General features: G+C 43.4%; 1 protein-coding gene across 1 annotated transcript; it reads left to right on the plus strand.

The window, feature by feature from the left end:
- The first annotated feature begins 9,361 nt into the window (after positions 1 to 9,361).
- LOC123086371 (pentatricopeptide repeat-containing protein At2g13600) lies at positions 9,362 to 11,353 on the plus strand. Its single transcript, XM_044508130.1, has one exon. The coding sequence runs from the start codon at positions 9,375 to 9,377 to the stop codon at positions 11,250 to 11,252; it is 1,878 nt and encodes a 625-aa protein (XP_044364065.1). The 5' UTR covers positions 9,362 to 9,374; the 3' UTR covers positions 11,253 to 11,353.
- The last annotated feature ends 6,801 nt before the right edge of the window (positions 11,354 to 18,154 follow it).

Here is an 18,154-nt window from a genome sequence, read left to right on the forward strand (position 1 = left end):
CGTATCCTGACGTGGTTTTTCTATCATCTCTGTCCCCCGCAAAATCTGCGTCTGAATACCCTTTTATCTCTAGGGAATCACTTCTCGTGTAAATTAGCATGTAGTCCTTCGTGCCTTGCGCATAACGCGATGCTTTCTTTACCATCTTCCAGTGCTCCATGCCTGGATTCTCTTGATATCTAACGAGTACCCCGGTGATAAAAGCTAAGTCAGGGCGAGTGCACACTTGTGCATATTGTAAGCTGCCAACTACCGAAGCATATGGTACTGCTTTCATTTGATCGATCTCGTACTGGTTATTGGGACATTGGAATTTCCCAAAACTATCGCCCTTGACTATAGGAGCAGGTGTGGCTTTACTCGCATGCATACTATACCTTTTAAGAAGCTTTTCTAAATATGCTTTCTGCGATAGTCCTAAGACTCCATTGTTCCTATCTTGGTGAATTTCTATGTCCAAAACATATGATACTTCACCAAGATCTGTTATGTCAAAATTTGAGGATAAGTATTTCTTTGTTTCTTGTAGTAGACTAACATCACTACTAGCAAGCAGGATATCATCCACATACAAGATTAGGAAAATATATTTCCCATTTTTAAACTTTGCATAAATGTAATTATCCTCAATATTTTCTTTAAATCCAAAACTTTTAATCGTTTGATTAAACTTTAGATACCACTGCCGAGAGGCTTGTCTTAATTCATAAATGGATTTCTTCATGCGGCATCCCATATTTTTCTTGCCTTCCATAATAAAACCCTTAGGCTGTTTCATGTAGACAGTTTCTTTTAAATCACCATTCAGAAATGTCGTCTTAACATTCATTTGATGTAACTCTAAATCAAAATGAGCAACTAATGCCATTATGATTCTGAAGGAATCCTTACATGAGACTGGAGAAAATGTCTCATTGTAATCTATCCCTTCTCTTTGTGTAAATCCTTTTGCCACGAGTTGTGCTTTATACTTTTCTATATTCCCTTTAGAGTCATACTTAATTTTGTAGACCCATTTACAGCCTACTGTTTTGGCTCCTTTAGGAATTTCCTCTAAGTCCCAAACATCTTTGGAACTCATCAATTTCATCTCGTCTTCCATTGCCTTCATCCACTTCGATGAATGAGGGCTTGTCATGGCTTCTTCATATGAGGTGGGATCTTTTTCCATATGAACCACTTCTGTGTTATAAACTTTAAAGTCAGTAGAAATAGCTGACTTTCTTGGTCTTGTAGACCTTCTAAGGGCCTCAATTTCTGGCACATTCTGTGCCTCAACTTCTGGCACTTCTTCTAAAATTCGTTGTTGCACCTCCCTTTCATGCTCAACAACGGGTTCAGTCGGCTCCTGACGGACAGGTTCCGGGTCTACCCCCATAGTTGTCATGGGTGGAGTTGCAACTGGTAGTGAGAAAAATGGCTCCTGAATCATCGGACTAGGTGCATGCACCCTCTTCTCCTCAAGATCAATTTTCCGAACTACCAAGGTCCCCCTCATCATTTCGTCTTCTAAGAAGACTGCATGTCTTGTTTCTACAAACTTTGTATATCTGTCTGGGCAGTAGAAACGAAAACTCTTTGATCTGTCTGGATAGCCAATGAAGTGGCAACTTACTGTTTTGGAATCTAACTTTGTAATGTTTAGATTAAACATTTTGGCCTCAGCAGGGCACCCCCACACCCTGAAGTGTTGTAAGGAGGGCACCCGTCCTGTCCATAGCTCGTATGGTGTTTTGGGCATCGACTTGCTTGGTACTCTATTGAGAATGTGAATGGCGGTTTTAAGCGCCTCCATCTATAATCCCAATGGCAAGTTGGAATAACTCATCATGCTGCACACCATACCCATAAGTGTATGGTTGCGCCTTTCAGCTACTCCATTCTTTTCTCCCATAGTGGGATACATTAAAAGCACATGAGTTATCATATCTTTCTCTTGCCAGAATTTCTCCCACCATACAGGATTCTTGACATAATATTATGTCAGCTTTACCCCGTTACGCAGGTATTTTCCCAGACTTTTCCCGCCATGCAGGTTTTATCATAATCATCTTTTCCCGCCATGCGGGTAATTCCATGTAAGGGAACATAAATGCCAGAATTGGCTCTTTTGACTGCATATTCAATCATCAAATTTAGGAATAAATCCAAATGCTCATTGACACACACGCTTGATCCGACGTTGGTCAAATTAAACATGCATGTTGCTTGTTTCATCTCAAATCATGTTGATTGAAAAATCTTCTTCATAGAGAGTACATGAAAAACATTCATAAACCAAGACTCTCAATGATCTATCTCTTTTCTTTTGATGCCATTCTTTAGAGAGAACATACTCCCTCACGTTATGATCTTTCTTGGTCATCTTTCGGGTCACAAGTACCCAGCCATTCGCTTTCACGAATGAAAGCATGGAAAACTTTTAGTCTGAGAAAACTTAGCCAGTAATCTACAATAATGGGCATAAAAATAACCCTATGTTGGTCTGGTTAAAAGAAATGCACATTAAGCTTTTGAAACTTTATTTTATATTCCATAGCACCGTTGGGCGGAAATGGAAATAATGCATATAACTAATAAACAATGTGATGATAGTATTTCTATTAAACAACTTTGCTAAGAATTAATCATCATCATCATCAACTTTATTGCAGCGACAACAAGAAATATACATTTCTCTAGTTCAAGAGCATTTCTTGATCTTTATCCGTTCTCTGAAAATTGATCACTTTGATACAAATTTATCAGAGATTTAAACTTTGAACATAAGACTCATAGAATTATTGCACTGTTATCATCAACGTTGGTCAGAAAATAACAATACCATGTTTTAACTTTAAAAACAAATATTTTTCTTTTGTCATAGTGGAAACTATCTGCATCTTATTTCACCCACAGGGGAAAACATTGCTAAAAATATTTCTTCCAATTAAATTATCCCGTTGGTTCCAATTTAATTGGAGGATAAAACTTTTACTTTGCAGCGGAAACTTTACAATATTCTATCCAAAAACAATTCTGTACTCTTTTACTCTCTAAGCAATTTTAACCGGTTGGTTCAAAAATGCATTAGAGAAGCAACAATTTAATATTTTACTTTACTTCTATTCACTTTTAAAAGAGCACCTTTAAATTTCAATAATAAAACATGATCATGTTATTAACAACGTTGGTCATAAAAATAACATAATCATATTCATTAAAATATTCACTTTAACATGCTCATAAAAACTTAATTCTATTTAAACTTTTATTTTCTTTGTAAAAGAGCACTATTAATTATTTACGCAGTGAAAAACATGAATAAAAGATCATGAACTTTTTAATTCTTTACAGAAACTTTTCTTTGACAAATAAAAAATTCATGAACTTTATTATTTCCTTTGTAAAAATTCATGAACATTTATTTTCTGAAACTTTTCTATTTTAATTTTCAAAAACTTTTCTGTTTACTTTTTGGATCTCTAAACAAAATTTCTTGGATGATTTGAATAGAGAAAAAATCTATGTAAAATTTTTCCTGAAAAAACAGGACAAAAAACTATTAAAAGCACGGAAAAATGTGCAGCTCCAGCCGAACTCGACCTGGCGCGGGAGGCCCACAGCGGCCCAAGGCCTGCGCCTCCGCGCGCTCGCGTGAGCCGGCCTGGTTCGCTGGCTCTGCCAGCCCAGCAGCCCAGATGGCCTGCTCACTTTCTGGCCCAGCGGCCTGAGGTGGGGCTAGGGTTTCACGGTGGCCGTCCGATCAGATCGACGGCCACGCGCGCTTCGGGCTCGAACAAAACCAGGTGAGTTCCCTCCCACCGGTCCAGTCCATTCCCTCGCGCGCCGCTCGGTCTCTCTCGTCGCTCGGTCTTTCTCCCGATGGCGAGGCAGGTGGCTGCGCCCCGGTCGGCCGCCCCGGCCGCCGGCGACGACGGCAAGGGCCACCGCGCCGCGCGCGCCCCTTCCCTTTCCCCTTTCCTGTGCGCTGCTCGCTGTTCCTCTCTGCATGCAGTAGCGCATCTCCCAACAGTCCCGTCGCGTCGGGGGCAAGCCGGCGACGGTGTCGAGCCGCGCTGTGCGAGCCTTCCCTTTTCCCCCTCCTTTCTCTTTCCACCTTCTTGCGATAGAGAGAGCGAGAGAGAGACGCGGCCAAGCTCTCTGCTGCCCTTCGCGCCCGCTCTTGCTCTTGTTGTCGACATCTATGGCAACGGCCCGGCGGCTGGCGACGGCGCCGAAGGCCACCGCGTCGCCCGGTGCGGCCTTTCTCTTTCTGTTTCAATTCTCTCCATCCACCACCTCCCCAGATAGAAGAGAGAGGCAGATGCCGCCAGACGGCGACCTAGATGGACGGAGCGGCTGCGCCCTTGCTGATCCCTTCGCCGGTCGCGCGTTCCCCTTGTGGTGAGCGCGCCGTCGTCGAATGGATCGGTGGTGGTGCTCTTTGCCCCTGTGGGGTTGGTTCTTCGTCCGATGCCTCGGCTTGCCGATGCGCGTCCGGATCGAGAGGAACAAGCGCGGCCATGACGGCGGCGTAACTTTTCCTTGAGATGCGTTTGCCCTTCTAGGGTTCTTTGGGGGGAGACTCTTTTCTTTCTCTGATTTGACTTTGTACCGAAAAACATCTAGCCAAGATGGATCTGATACCATTGTTGTAATCTTAGATCGGGGTAGGCTAGAGACTCCCAGTAAACCTACCTTCTGCCTTGCCTTCCGAGGAACTCCCGATGCCGGACATGGTGACGGTGGCCGGTGATGGCAGAGAGTGGTGGCGGTGGTGTGCTTCCCGTGAGTATCGCGCTAACCCTAGATCGGTAGGGAGTGACGATGGGGTTTGTGGCAGCGATTAACCTCGTGAAACGTGCCTCGGCCCCCACCTCTGTTTATGTAGCGCGGGTCACAGGGGCCAACCAACCATGGTTTGGTTGGGCGCCCCCGATCAGGGCGCGAGTCAAGGGCCCGTTCGACCCGTTGAGTTCGAACGGGATAGAGATCACCCTAACATCAAATGCACTGACAAAGTAAAAAAAAATAGCATAAGGATGACCCGTAGTTAAGAGATCATGCATTACTCTTTGAATAGAGTCATGTGATTCAGATATCTGATGTATGAAAGATGAAAAAACCAAGCAACCCTATCAAATAAATAGAGGAAAAAAGAAGTGCAGTTCATTCTCCATTTGGCTGCACCTATAACATTCCTTGTTTATATGAATTGAGAATTTACCTGTTCTCATGCCTGTGAAAAGAGCTTTCCTTAGTAGCTTCCAAACAAATGTTTGAACTCTTGGTGGCATCTTTTGTTCTTCAAGAGATGTTTAAGCAAATTCTTAGTCGTGAAAGAAATCTGCCTGGATTGGTAGTTTTGAGTATTATGGACGTCCCGCATATTCTTGAACTAATCAACGATTGGCCTTCTTTTACATAGAAACTTCTATGTGGAATCAACTTGTGTAGATTTTTTGTGCTATTTCTCCTGCATTTCAAGTACAAGTCGATCGTTCTTGTAGAATATTTCTGTTTTTACACTTTGCGTCGTTTTGTCCCAATTACAGTTTCCTTCCTTCTGACCAGAATGTTGCCCACCAATGCTAGTATTCTCTGTGTTCCAAGCATACCTCGATATTGGCCGGATGTGCGGTCTCGGAGCACCCCGATCGAACGACCTCATTTTGGTACGACAAAGCCCCGGCGCGAACGGCCTCCCCCCAGGGCCCTATTTAAGCTACGATTAAAAAGCCCAGTTTAAGCTATGACTAATAAAAGCCTAGTTTTTTGGTGACTAATAAAGCCTGCTTTTGCCATGCTATGAAACAGTGCCATGGTTTAAAAAATGAAAAAATAAATTTGACCTGTAAGGGAATGAAAAACAAAGAAATCATATAGTTTAGTAAAAAATGCCATGGTTCGAACAAAAAAAATGCCATAGTCCACAGAGAAATTGTCATGGTCTTTTGCCATGTGCTATGAAAAAATTGTCGTGTTTTAAGTTTTTTTAAATGGTGCAAAAAGGAAGAAGACATGGCAATTTGCTAGTAGTTGCCATGTTTCTTAAAGTAATTTACAGTGGTCCCATGAAAAATGCCATGGATGTAAAGTAAAATTTGCAAAAAAAGAGTAAAAATTGCCATAGTCCCAAAATAAAGAAATTGCCATGCTTTTTTTGCCATTATCGATTATATTGACATGCATGTAAAAAGGTCAAAAATTGTTATGGCGACGTTGGTAAATTTTCCATGTCAAAAAAATTGTTATGGAAAACTAAAAAGTAATATATTTTTTTCACAGAAAAAAGAGGTTTAAAAGAATTTGCCAGGGCGTTATAGGTAAATTTGCCATGTCAATATAAGAAAAATTCCATGAAAAATTAAAGTAAATTTTGCCCATCTTTCTCTTGTTGACATTTAAAGGTTAAAAATTGTCGTGGCAATATAGGTAAATTTGCCATGTCAAAATAGGTAAAATTGCCATGGTAAAATAAAAACTAAATTTTACAAAAAGCAAAATAATAGGTTCAAAAGGTTAATTTGCCATGTCAATATAAGAAAAATTGCCATGGAAAATTTAAAAGTAAATTTTGCCATCTTTTTTTGTTGCCATTTAAATGATAAAAAAATTCGTGGCAATATAGGTAAGTGTTCCATGTGAAAATATGTAAAATTGTCATGGCAAAATAAAAACTTAATTTTACTAAATTAAAAATAATAGGTTCAAGGAATTTGCCATGGCGTTATAGGTAAAATTGCCATGTCAATATAGGAATAAAATAAAAATGTAAAATTTGCCATCTTTATTTTCCTGTTTTATTATAATTTGCCATGGCAAAAAAGTAAAAAAAATTGTTGTGCCAACTTATGCTTAAAATAATAATTTTCCCATGACAACTCTCACGGTGTGTTTCAATATAATTTGCCACTCTGTCATCATAATTTGCCATTGGAAAACATGTTGAAAAAAATAATTTTACAATACCATCTGATGTCACTTTTCCCAAATGTTAAAACAAAAAAGATAAGAAAAATTGCCATGCTATGTGAAAAGCATGGAAGAAGAAGCTATGTAGGTCATGGCAATTGTGTGTAGAAAAATTGTGAAGTATGAATTTGCCGTGGGTTGTTAAAAATTGCCATTGTTCGACAAGTTGGCACCTTTTGTATCATAAAATTGCCATGTATGTGAAACGACATAAAAAATGATCAAAAATTGACATAGCAAAATGCATATTCAAATTTGTCGTGTTTTATTAATCAAAATTGTCATGTATGTGAAAAAATAGTTTTATAATGGATTTACCATGTGAACATTAATGAATTGTCAAAGTTGCCGTGGCAACACATCTTAAGTTGAAATATGGCGCATTGCTAATTTGCCATGGTAAAAAATATCAGGTTTTAAAATGGCGTGTGGGAAAAACATCTAAACTTGTAAAAGCTGTTGTGGCATGTGAAAAACACTCAAAACTTGCCAGGACAAACTACATCTTATAATTTGTCATGGCAGAAACACGTCTTAAGTTGTCATGGCAAAACAGTTGTCGTGTAAACACATTTTTAGTTTGCCATGGCAACCCAATAAAATGTTGTCGTGGCAAAGCATATCTAAGTTTGCATGCCGAACAGTAAATAAACTAAAAATGGCGACAACATGCATATTGGGTGAAACCAAAATTCATGTGCACACAAGTTGCCATGATTTGTAAAGAAAAGAAAAAATGTTGCCTATGCACATACAAAGTTGCCATGTCCGTTATATTTATCATAAAATCGCAGGAGATCTAATACCTACAATTGGCACTGTGATGACTTATTGACGCTGTTATTAGGCTTGCCATGGCAAAACTACCAGGGGACAAAAATGTTCTTAGAATTTCACATGGAAAACAATCGATACCGAGTAGCCGTCGGCCGCGGCTGGGAAGCCTACGGCACCTCGTCCTCCACCTCCAGGCCTTCCTGAAGAGCACCTCCAGCGCGCGGAGGTCGCCAGGTTTGCAGTGGTTGTTATCTAACAATGTTCTAAAACAACAAGTTTTCTTTAAATTGCCATGATCTAGGGTTGCGGTAGACCATACGTTATCAATCAAGACCAAGTACCTAACAAGAGTTAACGCATAAGTTTTCAGTGAAAATTTGTGGCAAAAACAGAGGTGTGACCAATCAAAACGAACAATGTCAGAAACTGAATTTCTAGGGCAGAAGTGCATATTCATCCACATGAGCAATTCTCTAGAACAGATGTTGCCTTTCAGCTGTTCCCAATATACATACACATGATTACAAAATTAAGATTGCCATATTTTTACCTGTTTCCCTTTCAAGTGCTCGACGAGTTCTATCCTAGAAATTCAGATTGAGGCGATCCCTGTCGCACATGTGCTTGGAGGTGCCGGATCTGCAACATTTGGTAACGACGGATGACGTAGCTCAGGTGACGTAACCCTTGCGGCCGCCGCGATGAGGCCAACCTTCTTCGAGCCGACTAGCTGCTCGTGACTGCTGGTGTGAGGCTTGACCCAATCCTTGATGATACTAAGGATGGTCTCCAGGTCGGAGCTCTGAGACACAGTGACCGTGACGCGAATTCTAACCCAAAATTCCTGTAGAGGGCGGTGGCGGTCTTCCCCGCGCCTTCAAAGCCGGTTGCGGCCTCCCTCCGGCTATATCCCGCAAAGTGAAGACGACCCCCGCCGTGGATCCCAAGGCCGTGGCACTGGCCTCCGGTGGATACCACGGTCGCCGCTGGACGTGCGGGGAAGCCGGCGACCCCCGCCCACCGTCGATCCCGCGACAATGTGGTCACGCATGAACGACTCCTCCCGCTTCAAGATGGGCATGCCCATGAACTGGTGTCGGCCTCCAGTGGATCCCACGGCCACTGCTGGACACGCGGGGAAGTCGACGGCCCCGCCCATCATCGACCCCGAGACGATGTGCCCATGCACGAACGCCCCTCTAGCTTCGAGATGGGGACACCAATGAACCTGACCCCAGGATCTCGGTCGGCATCCAGCGACGCTCTCTTCGTCGTCGTCGTGGGCGGCGAATGAGGGAGGAGAGGGGCAACGGAGTGGGGAAGGAGTGGAGGGAGGAGGAAGGCGTGGGGGAAAAAAGTGAAGACAGAGTAGTGGGGTGGCTGGGTTCATCCGGGCGACACACCTTCAACCCGAACGAGCTTCTAAGGACGATGTGGCGAGTCGAGACCGTCGTGATGTGTGCATTTCAATCGAACATCAATAAGGACGTCAAGACGAAATTGCTTCGTGCCACGTGTCTGACACTTATCATTTGAGATTTGATTTTTTATGCTAAACTTAAAAACTTTGATCAAATTTGTAAAACCTCCTCGGCTTTCTCAAAAAAGGTGAAAAATAACTCATTGCCACAGTTGAATGAATGCCGCCGCCACTTTCACTGCTCCACGCGCGCAAGCTCCACGCGACGCTCCTCAAGTCCGGTCACCATGGCGACGCCTACCGCTGCAACCTCCTCCTCCGCGCCTACACCCGCGGCGGCGCACTTGCCGACGCCCGCGACCTACTGGACCTCATGCCGTCCCCGACTCTCGTCTCCTACAACACTGTCCTCTCGGGCTACGCCTCCTCCTCGACCCCCGGCCTCCTCGACGCCGCCCTGCACCTGCTAGACGCGATGCCCGAAAGGGACTCCTGGTCCTGGAACACCGCGATATCCGGCCTTGCACGCGCCGGCCGGGCTCACGACGCGCTGCGGAGGTTCCTGCAGATGACGCGCACCCCCGTGGCGCCGGACGCGTTCACCTACTCCATCGTCTCGCCGTGCTGCGGCGTTGACATGGGATCCGCGCGTCAGGTCCACTCGCGGGCTCTCAAGGCCGGGGTGTTCGCGGACGCCTGCGTCGGCACTGGTTTCATCAAGCTGTACGCAGAGCTGGGCCTGATGGAGGATGCACGCAAGGTGTTCGATTGTATGCCGCTGAGGGATCTGATGTCATGGAATGTGCTCCTGGACTGCGGTGTGAGGTCCGGGGAAGCAGGATCGTGTATGAAGGAGTTTCTTAGCATGACCGGCTGCGGGGTTCGGCCTGATGAGTTCACCTTTGCCACTGTCTTGAATGGTTTGGCTGAGCGGTCTGCAGGTCTGGAGGCAATGCAGGTACACTCAGTTATTCTGAAATCTGGGTATCTTAGGGATCTTTTTCTATGCAATTCTTTGCTGGACGTGTACGGGAGATGCGGTTACGTTGACTTGGCCAAGAAACTGTTCGATGCTATGCTTGAGAAGGATGTTGTGTCGTGGACCACTGTGATTTCAGGGCTTGCAGCCTGCGGTTACCAGGCTGATGCCTTTGACATATTTTGCCAGATGCTGAAAGCTGCAATGCCGCCCAATTCCTTCACCTTTGGGAGCATAGTAAGCTCATGTGCATATGTGAATGACCTTGGCAGTGGGAGGCAGTGTCATGCTCTTGCTGTCAAGCATGGGTTAGAACTCGTTCCTATAGCTGCCAGCTGTTTTGTCGATATGTACTCAAAGTGCGCCAAGATGGATGATGCAATAAGAATGTTTGAGATCATGCCACAGAGAGACATTGTAGCTTGGAATGCAATGATATGCGGATTAGCTCAGAATGGTCAATCAGCGAGATCTCTTGAGCTGTATGATGAAATGATGCGACTTCATTGTGAATCGGTCACCCCAAACTCAGTAACTTTTGTGGGTGTCCTGAGCGCATGCAGCCATGCTGGTGATGTCCAAAAAGGTTGCAGCTACTTTACTCAAATGGTTAATGACTTCCACATCGAACCAATTTCAGAGCACTACACTTGCCTTATCGATCTCTTTGCGCGAGCTGGATGGTTAGATGAAGCAGAAGAGATCATTTCAAACTTACCTTTCAAACATGATGCTGTTATCCTGGGCACCATGCTTAATGGCTGCAGAAAATATGGTAACCTTGACATGGCTAAGCGCTTTGCTAAGAGGCTTCTAGTGAATAATCCAGATAATGCATCGGCCATTTTTCTACTCTCAAATATGTACATTGCAAATGAAGAATGGAGTAATGCCTCGGAGCTGAGGGATGCTGCGATTTCAAGTGGAACTCATAAAGTCATGGGGAATAGCTGGATTGATGTTGGTGGTCAAGTACAATGTTTCAAAGCGGGCTCTAGTCCAGATGCACAATTCGAACAGATATATGATGTTCTGCAACAACTTCAGTTGATGATGGTAGATGCTGACAAGCTGGTCACACGGATTAACTCCTTATGTACTTATATTAACAGTGAGTAGTGACAACTATGCTTTATTTTGATGAGTTTCAAATTCATATTGAGTAGTATGTGCAACTTGGGTTGTTTTGAATGACCCATTTGGATAGTATTTCTATGCGAGAAGGTTAGTTACTAATGCAATGCAACCTACTACATCAGTCGACTCGCAATACTAAATCATGTGTTCCTGAAATCATTCATATTTACTCAAACACCACGTTTGTTTGAGTACATACGTTGCAGATGTGAGAACTCTTTGGTTTTATGCCAATAAATGTCCACTCTTCTTTTAGATGGTTAAGTTCCTTGTCATGGAACCAACCCACTTGGGTTCAGATGTGCCCATTCAGTGGTATTTCGGGTTTTCCAGCGCTAATCTTTCAGTGGTATGATGTGCCCATCTACTACAAGGAGCATGCAGCGACTCCGTCAATCTCAAGATCTATCGGTTCAGTCTATCGGAGATGCTCATGGGAATATCGTAGGAAGAAAGATAGAGGAGGCATTTCAGATGGTAGGGGCTAGAATGAATTAATAATCTAAGGAAGAGTTGTATCACAAAGTTACACTCACTCGACTCGGCATGGACGAGGTTACAAACAAATCGAGGGACCGTTTCACAAAAGTATTCTGGATGCACGAGGAGGGTACTTATTTTTTGCAGGGAATTTAGAGCTTTATTCAAAAGAATGCATTCACTGAGTTGTTAACCAGAAGACTGCTAATCAGGAAGCTTGGAGTTTCAGTAAGCTAGCTTTCAGTGACAGGCACGGTGCAACCACACTTTGCACACAAATGTGCTGAACCCAGTTGCTGATCTACTTAGGGCCTGTTTGGTTTTAATAAGTCATCTGGCTTATAAGTCAGGTGACTTAAAACCAATGACTTATAAGTCACGTCTGTTTGGTTGTCATCTGACTTATAAGTCACCTGACCACACCTTCTCATCTTGTTTTTTTTTATGAAAAAAGGGTGGGATCCATGCAAAAGGGGATGACTTATAAGTTTTAAGTTGGGGTGGAGCAACTTATGACTTATAAGTTAGGGTGACTTATAAGTTGGATCAGTTTGGCAAAATAAGTCACTTTTTTCACTTTTCTACTTATAAGTTGGTGACTTATTTGGAACCAAACAGACCCTTATATGTTGAATTACTTTCTTCATTTTTGTACATAAGGCCACAAACTCATATTACAGGTATCAAGATAAATATTAATGTCGGTTTAAGCCAATGTTGAAAGCAGGCTTTCCTCCTCGTTTGACGTGTGAATTAATATGTATTTTTCTTTCCAACGCGCAACAAGCCAACCCTCTCACTCATTGGTTGATTAATGCAACGCATGCAAATCGATCTTCTCATTCCCGTATTCATGCAAAGGATATTAATGTCTTTGGTTACTAGTACGAGGCAAATCTCATCAATTTTGCCTCGATTAGTATTAGTGGCTTTATATAGTTGCAAATTGTAATTTTGATAGTGGCCTTGTATACAAAAATGGAGAGAGTACATAGGTAGTAAATCTAGTAGATAGCTCATCAATTTTGAACTGGTGCCACAACTAAAGGACTGTTGAGGCGAGTGTTTCAGAGGTTTAGAACCTCCAGACTATCAGTCTACATCACCACATGAGCATGCCCTCGAAGATTTGCAAAGATGACTCCATCACAAAGGGATAGGGCTTCCGCAATCATGGGATCTGTGACCCCGAGGTGCGGTTTGCACCAAGCACCAAGCAGGGCAGTAGGAGAGCATGCAACACGTCCAGATCCGCTCATATCTTTATCAAGAACGACTGCAACATCCTTGTTGATCTTGATTTGCTCATGCCATGGAGGTCGCCAACCATGACCTGGTAAGACATCCGCCTAATGTCAAAGAATGTCTAGGAGGGCCAAAGCTTCTCTAGTGAGTCTAACCAAGTTCGTCAAATCAAGTTTGCACCCATGCATCCATCGCAAAATGCCAACGGCGGTCGACCTCCATGGAGGTGGGTATTTTGAAAAAATCGAAAAACATATTTTAAAGTTTCAAAAAATTCTGAAAAAATCGTACATGTTAATGTATTCTACATATGTGTAAATTTTTAAGATGAAATACATTATGATGAGAGCTACACAAAAAAGACAAATCGCGTTTTTCAGACTGATGAACAGTGTGAACACTGTTCACTATTAGAAATGCAGGTTTTTCTCTTTTTTGTGTAGCTCTCCCCATAATGTATTTCGTTGTCAGATTTTATACACATGTAGAATACATCCATATGAATGTGTAGAATTTTTTTTCAGAATTTTTTGAAACTCCAAAATATAATTATTGAATTTTTTAAAATAACCACCTCCATAAAGGTCGCCCACCAAAAACCCTATTGTAATATTAACACTTCTATCTCTTCCGATAAACAAACAGATGCATAAAATGTCCCTGGCCCAAGAGTTGGGGTGAAGTAGTGGGAGTTTGATGTCCAATAAAGTACATGCTTCTTCCTAGAACCTATGAGCATGCGAACAGTGAATTAGCGTGTGCTCCAGATTTTCCTCTTTCACCTGACAGAGATTACATAGGCTGATTTCTCTGATGTGCCTATATTGCAGGGTGCAGTAATCTCGTAAAATACCATGGAGTATCGTCTACCAGAAGACACATACTTTTGGGACCACTTTTTGAGAGACCGTAGAGCCTTCCACAACCGCTGATCGTACATTGAAATTCTATAGCCTGCCTTCATCTTGAGCTAGTCGCTCTTTCTGAATCACTAGAGTTCAGTACACCAATTTTATAGTGTAAACTTGACATTTTGTGTGCCCATGCCAAAAATTCCTCGCCACCGCCACGATGCAAGGGTATATTAAAGATAGCCTCCCCATCCGATATGATTAAAACCTCTTGAATTAAATCTTGTCTCCATGACCAATTCTCCCTATCAATGAGATCGCTTACAAGTGCTATGTTAGTGACCGTCGACTTCAGCATGGAGTCCTGGTATGAGTAGTTGGTATCCATTTGTATGTCTAGACATTGATGATAGATTCATCACCAAGTTGTTGTACGAATCCAACAAGAAGAGCTTCATGCCCAGCTATGATTGCTCACTAGGTTGCCAAGGAGGCCTTGGGAACAGTAGCTCGCAGAAAAATCAGTGTCCGGATAATACCGGCCCTTCATAACTCTGACGCAAGGGGAGTTTGGATTTTTCACAAAATACTAACCATGATTACCCAAGAGTGCCAAATTAAATATGTGGAGGTCACGGAATCCCATGCCTCCTATGCACTTCAGTCTTGCTAGTTCTTTCAAGGAGACCCAATGAAGAGACCTTCTGTCAACTGAACAGCTCCACCAATACTTTTCCATACTACAATTTATGCTTTTGCAAACATTTTAGTCAATAAGAAACAGCTCGTGTATGCCGGTATTGCTTGGATCACTATTTTTGAAGAAAAAAAACTCTCCCGCACAAGCAAAAAGCCTCTCTGACCAGACTTGCATCTTGCTCATTGGTTGTTGTTGGGAACGTAGTAATTCAAAAAAAATTACTTACTATCATGCAAGATCTATCTAGAAGAAGCATAGCAACGAGCGGGGAGAGTGTGCTCACGTACCCTCGTAGACCGAAAACGGAAGCGTTTAGTAACGTGGTTGATGTAGTCGAACGTCTTCGCGATCCAACCGATCAATTACCGAACGCACGGCACCTCCGCGATCTGCACACGTACAACTCGGTGGCGTCCCTCGAACTCTTGATCCAGCTGAGGCCGAGGGAGAGTTTCTTCAGCACAACGGCGTGGTGACGGTGATGAAGAAGTTATCGGCACAGGGCTTCGCCTAAGCACTACAATGATATGACCGATGTGTGTTTCTGTGGAGGGGGGCACCGCACACGGCTAGGAGAAACTTTGGTGTGCCTTTGGGGTGCCCCCCTCCCACGTATATAAAGGGGGGAGGGAGGAGGAGGCCGGCCAGGGGGAGGAGGCGCGCCATGGGGGGCAATCCTACTCCAAGTAGGATTCGGCCCCCATTTCCTATTCCAACAAGGAGAAGGGGGAAGGTGAGGGAGGAGAGAAGGAAAGGGGGGCCGACCCCCCTAGTCCAATTCGGTTTGGGCTAGGGGGCGTGCGCCCTGCCTTGGCCCGCCTCCTCTCTTCCACCAATAGGCCCATGAGGCCCAATAACCCCCTGGGGGGTTCCGGTACTCCGAAAAATACCCGATACACCTTGGAACTATTTCGGTGTCCGAATATAGTCTTCCAATATATCAATCTTTATGTCTCAACTATTTCGAGACTCCTCGTCATGTCTGTGATCTCATCCGGGACTCCGAACTACCTTTGGTACATCAAAACACATAAACTCATAATACCGATCGTCATCGAACGTTAAGCGTGCGGACCCTACGGGTTCTAGAACTATGTAGACATGACCGAGACTCATCTCCGGTCAATAACCAATAGCGGAACCTGGATGTTCATATTGGCTCCCACATATTCTACAAAGATCTTTACCGGTCAAACCGCATAACAACATACGTTGTTCCCTTTGTCATCGGTATGTTACTTGCCCGAGATTCGATCATCGGTATCATCATACCTAGTTCAATCTCGTTACACTAGTAGAAAAAGGGTCAAACGTGAAGCACATTAGTGCCGGTTCCAACGGCTAGCCGGGCCGCTTTCATTAGTACCGGTTTGTGGCGAACCTTTAGCACCGGTTCGTGCCACGAACCGGTAGTAATGAGAGTGGTGGCAGGATGTTGTCAGACTGGGGCCCCTCCAGCCCCTTTAGTACCGGTTCTTGGCACGAACCGGTACTAAAGGTCGTCCTACATAAACCCTTCGTCCACCCGAGCTCGGTCTGTTCTTCCCCTTTCCCCTCTCCTCTCTGTTCTTCCCCTCTTCCTCTCGAGCTCATCACACATTTTGCCCAAAATTTGTCAAGATTTGAAGGCCCCCATCCATTCAAATGATCACAAAGGTTAGCAACTTTGTCCTTTCATCTCTCATTGCTAGATTAGCTCTTGCAATGCTTTATATAGTGATTAATTTGTGAGTTTAGTAATTTGGGAGGATATATATATATATATATATATATATATATATATATATATATATATATATATATATATATATGTGTGTGTGTGTGTGTGTGTGTGTTAGTATTTGATTTATATGAAATTTGAGGTAATAACACTTAGTTTGCATATGTAGGTGTGGTTTACTTAGTGCCTTCTAAATCTCCGTCGTAACCACTGTCGATCGCCCGCACCGTCCCGTCGCCGGCACCACCTTGTGGTGAGCCTCTTGTTCATGAAATTTTATATAAAAATTGATGTTTGTGTGATTTGGATATATAGTTACTCGTATAATTATCTTACCCGTACGTTGTTTGTTATACATATAGTGCCATGGTTTTGATATCCGTCCCCGTCGGCCCTCGTCCTTGTTATGATTCGGATGTGGTATATATATTCTCTTTTAAAACTAGTTGCATTTCGTGTTTATGACAAATTATGCCCATCAAGTTGACATAGAAATTTTTTCTAGGAGGTATGTGAACCGGAAATTCCAACCGACCCTATTGTCGAGAGGTTAAATTTAGTTGAAAGAGAAAACGAGTACTTGAAAGAAAAATTGAAAAGAATTGAGGGGGAGAAGATGGAATTGGAGTTGCATGTTGCCGATGTCGTCGATGATCACAAGATCAAGATGGAGAAAATGTGCTTGAAGATTAGAAAGATTAGAAAATATGCCATCGATAGTGCGGCTTGGTATCATTATGTTGTTGGATCCATTGTTACCTTAGTTGCAATCTTGATCGTATTTGTTGTTGTATTTAAATGCTTTAGCTAGAGAGTTATTTGTTTGTTGCATTTAAGTGTTGTATGAACTTTATGTATGAACTTGTATTAATTTGGTCTATTCGGTGTTGTGTAATGAAGATGAGCTGGCAATGGATGTACGATGACCGATGCTCTCCCCAGTTCGTTGAGGGCGTGCATACTTTTCTGCTTGCGGCTGAGGCAAACAAGCGGGCGGATGGTTTTATGCCTTGTCCATGTGCTCGCTGTAAGAATGGTCACAATTACTCTACGTCAAGAACCATTCACGTCCACCTGTTTAAGTCCGGTTTCATGCCCCACTATAATGTTTGGACCAAGCACGAAGAAAGAGGGGTTATGATGGAAGACAATGAAGAAGAAGAAGAGGACGACGACAGCTATCCTGGCCATGGGTTCCCTGAATACAATGATACAACAATGGGGGAAGAAGCTGAGCTGGTAATGCGAGAAGAAGCTGAGCCGGCAATGCAGGAAGAAGCTGAAGAAGAGGCATCATATGAGCCCGTTGATGATCTAGGTCGGGCCATTGCCGATGCAAAGAGAAACTGCGCAAGTGATTTGGAGAAGAAGAAGTTGCAGCGCATGTTAGAGGATCACAAAAAATTGTTGTACCCGAATTACGTAGGTGACAAGAAAAAGCTGGGCACCACATTGGAATTGCTGCAATGGAAGGCAGAGAATGGTGTATCTGACAAGGAATTTGGAAAGTTGCTGGTAGTGATAAAGGATATGCTTCCAAAGGACAACGAATTGCCCGAGAGTACGTATGAAGCAAAGAAGGCTGTCTGCCCTCTAGGGTTAGAGGTGTAGAAGATACATGCATGCCCTAATGATTGCATCCTCTACCGCGGTGAGTATGAGGATTTGAACGCTTGCCCGGTATGTGGTGCATTGCGCTATAAGATCAGCCACGATGACCCTGGTGATGTCGAGGGCGAGCGCCCCAGGAAGAAGATTCCTGCCAAGGTGATGTGGTATGCTCCTACAATACCACGGTTGAAACGTTTGTTCCAAAACAAAGAGCATGCCAAGGCGATGCGATGGCACAGAGAAGACCGTAAGAAAGACGGAAAGTTGAGAGTACCCG

Source organism: Triticum aestivum, chromosome 4A, assembly GCF_018294505.1.
Source record: "Triticum aestivum cultivar Chinese Spring chromosome 4A, IWGSC CS RefSeq v2.1, whole genome shotgun sequence".
NCBI lineage: Eukaryota > Viridiplantae > Streptophyta > Magnoliopsida > Poales > Poaceae > Triticum > Triticum aestivum.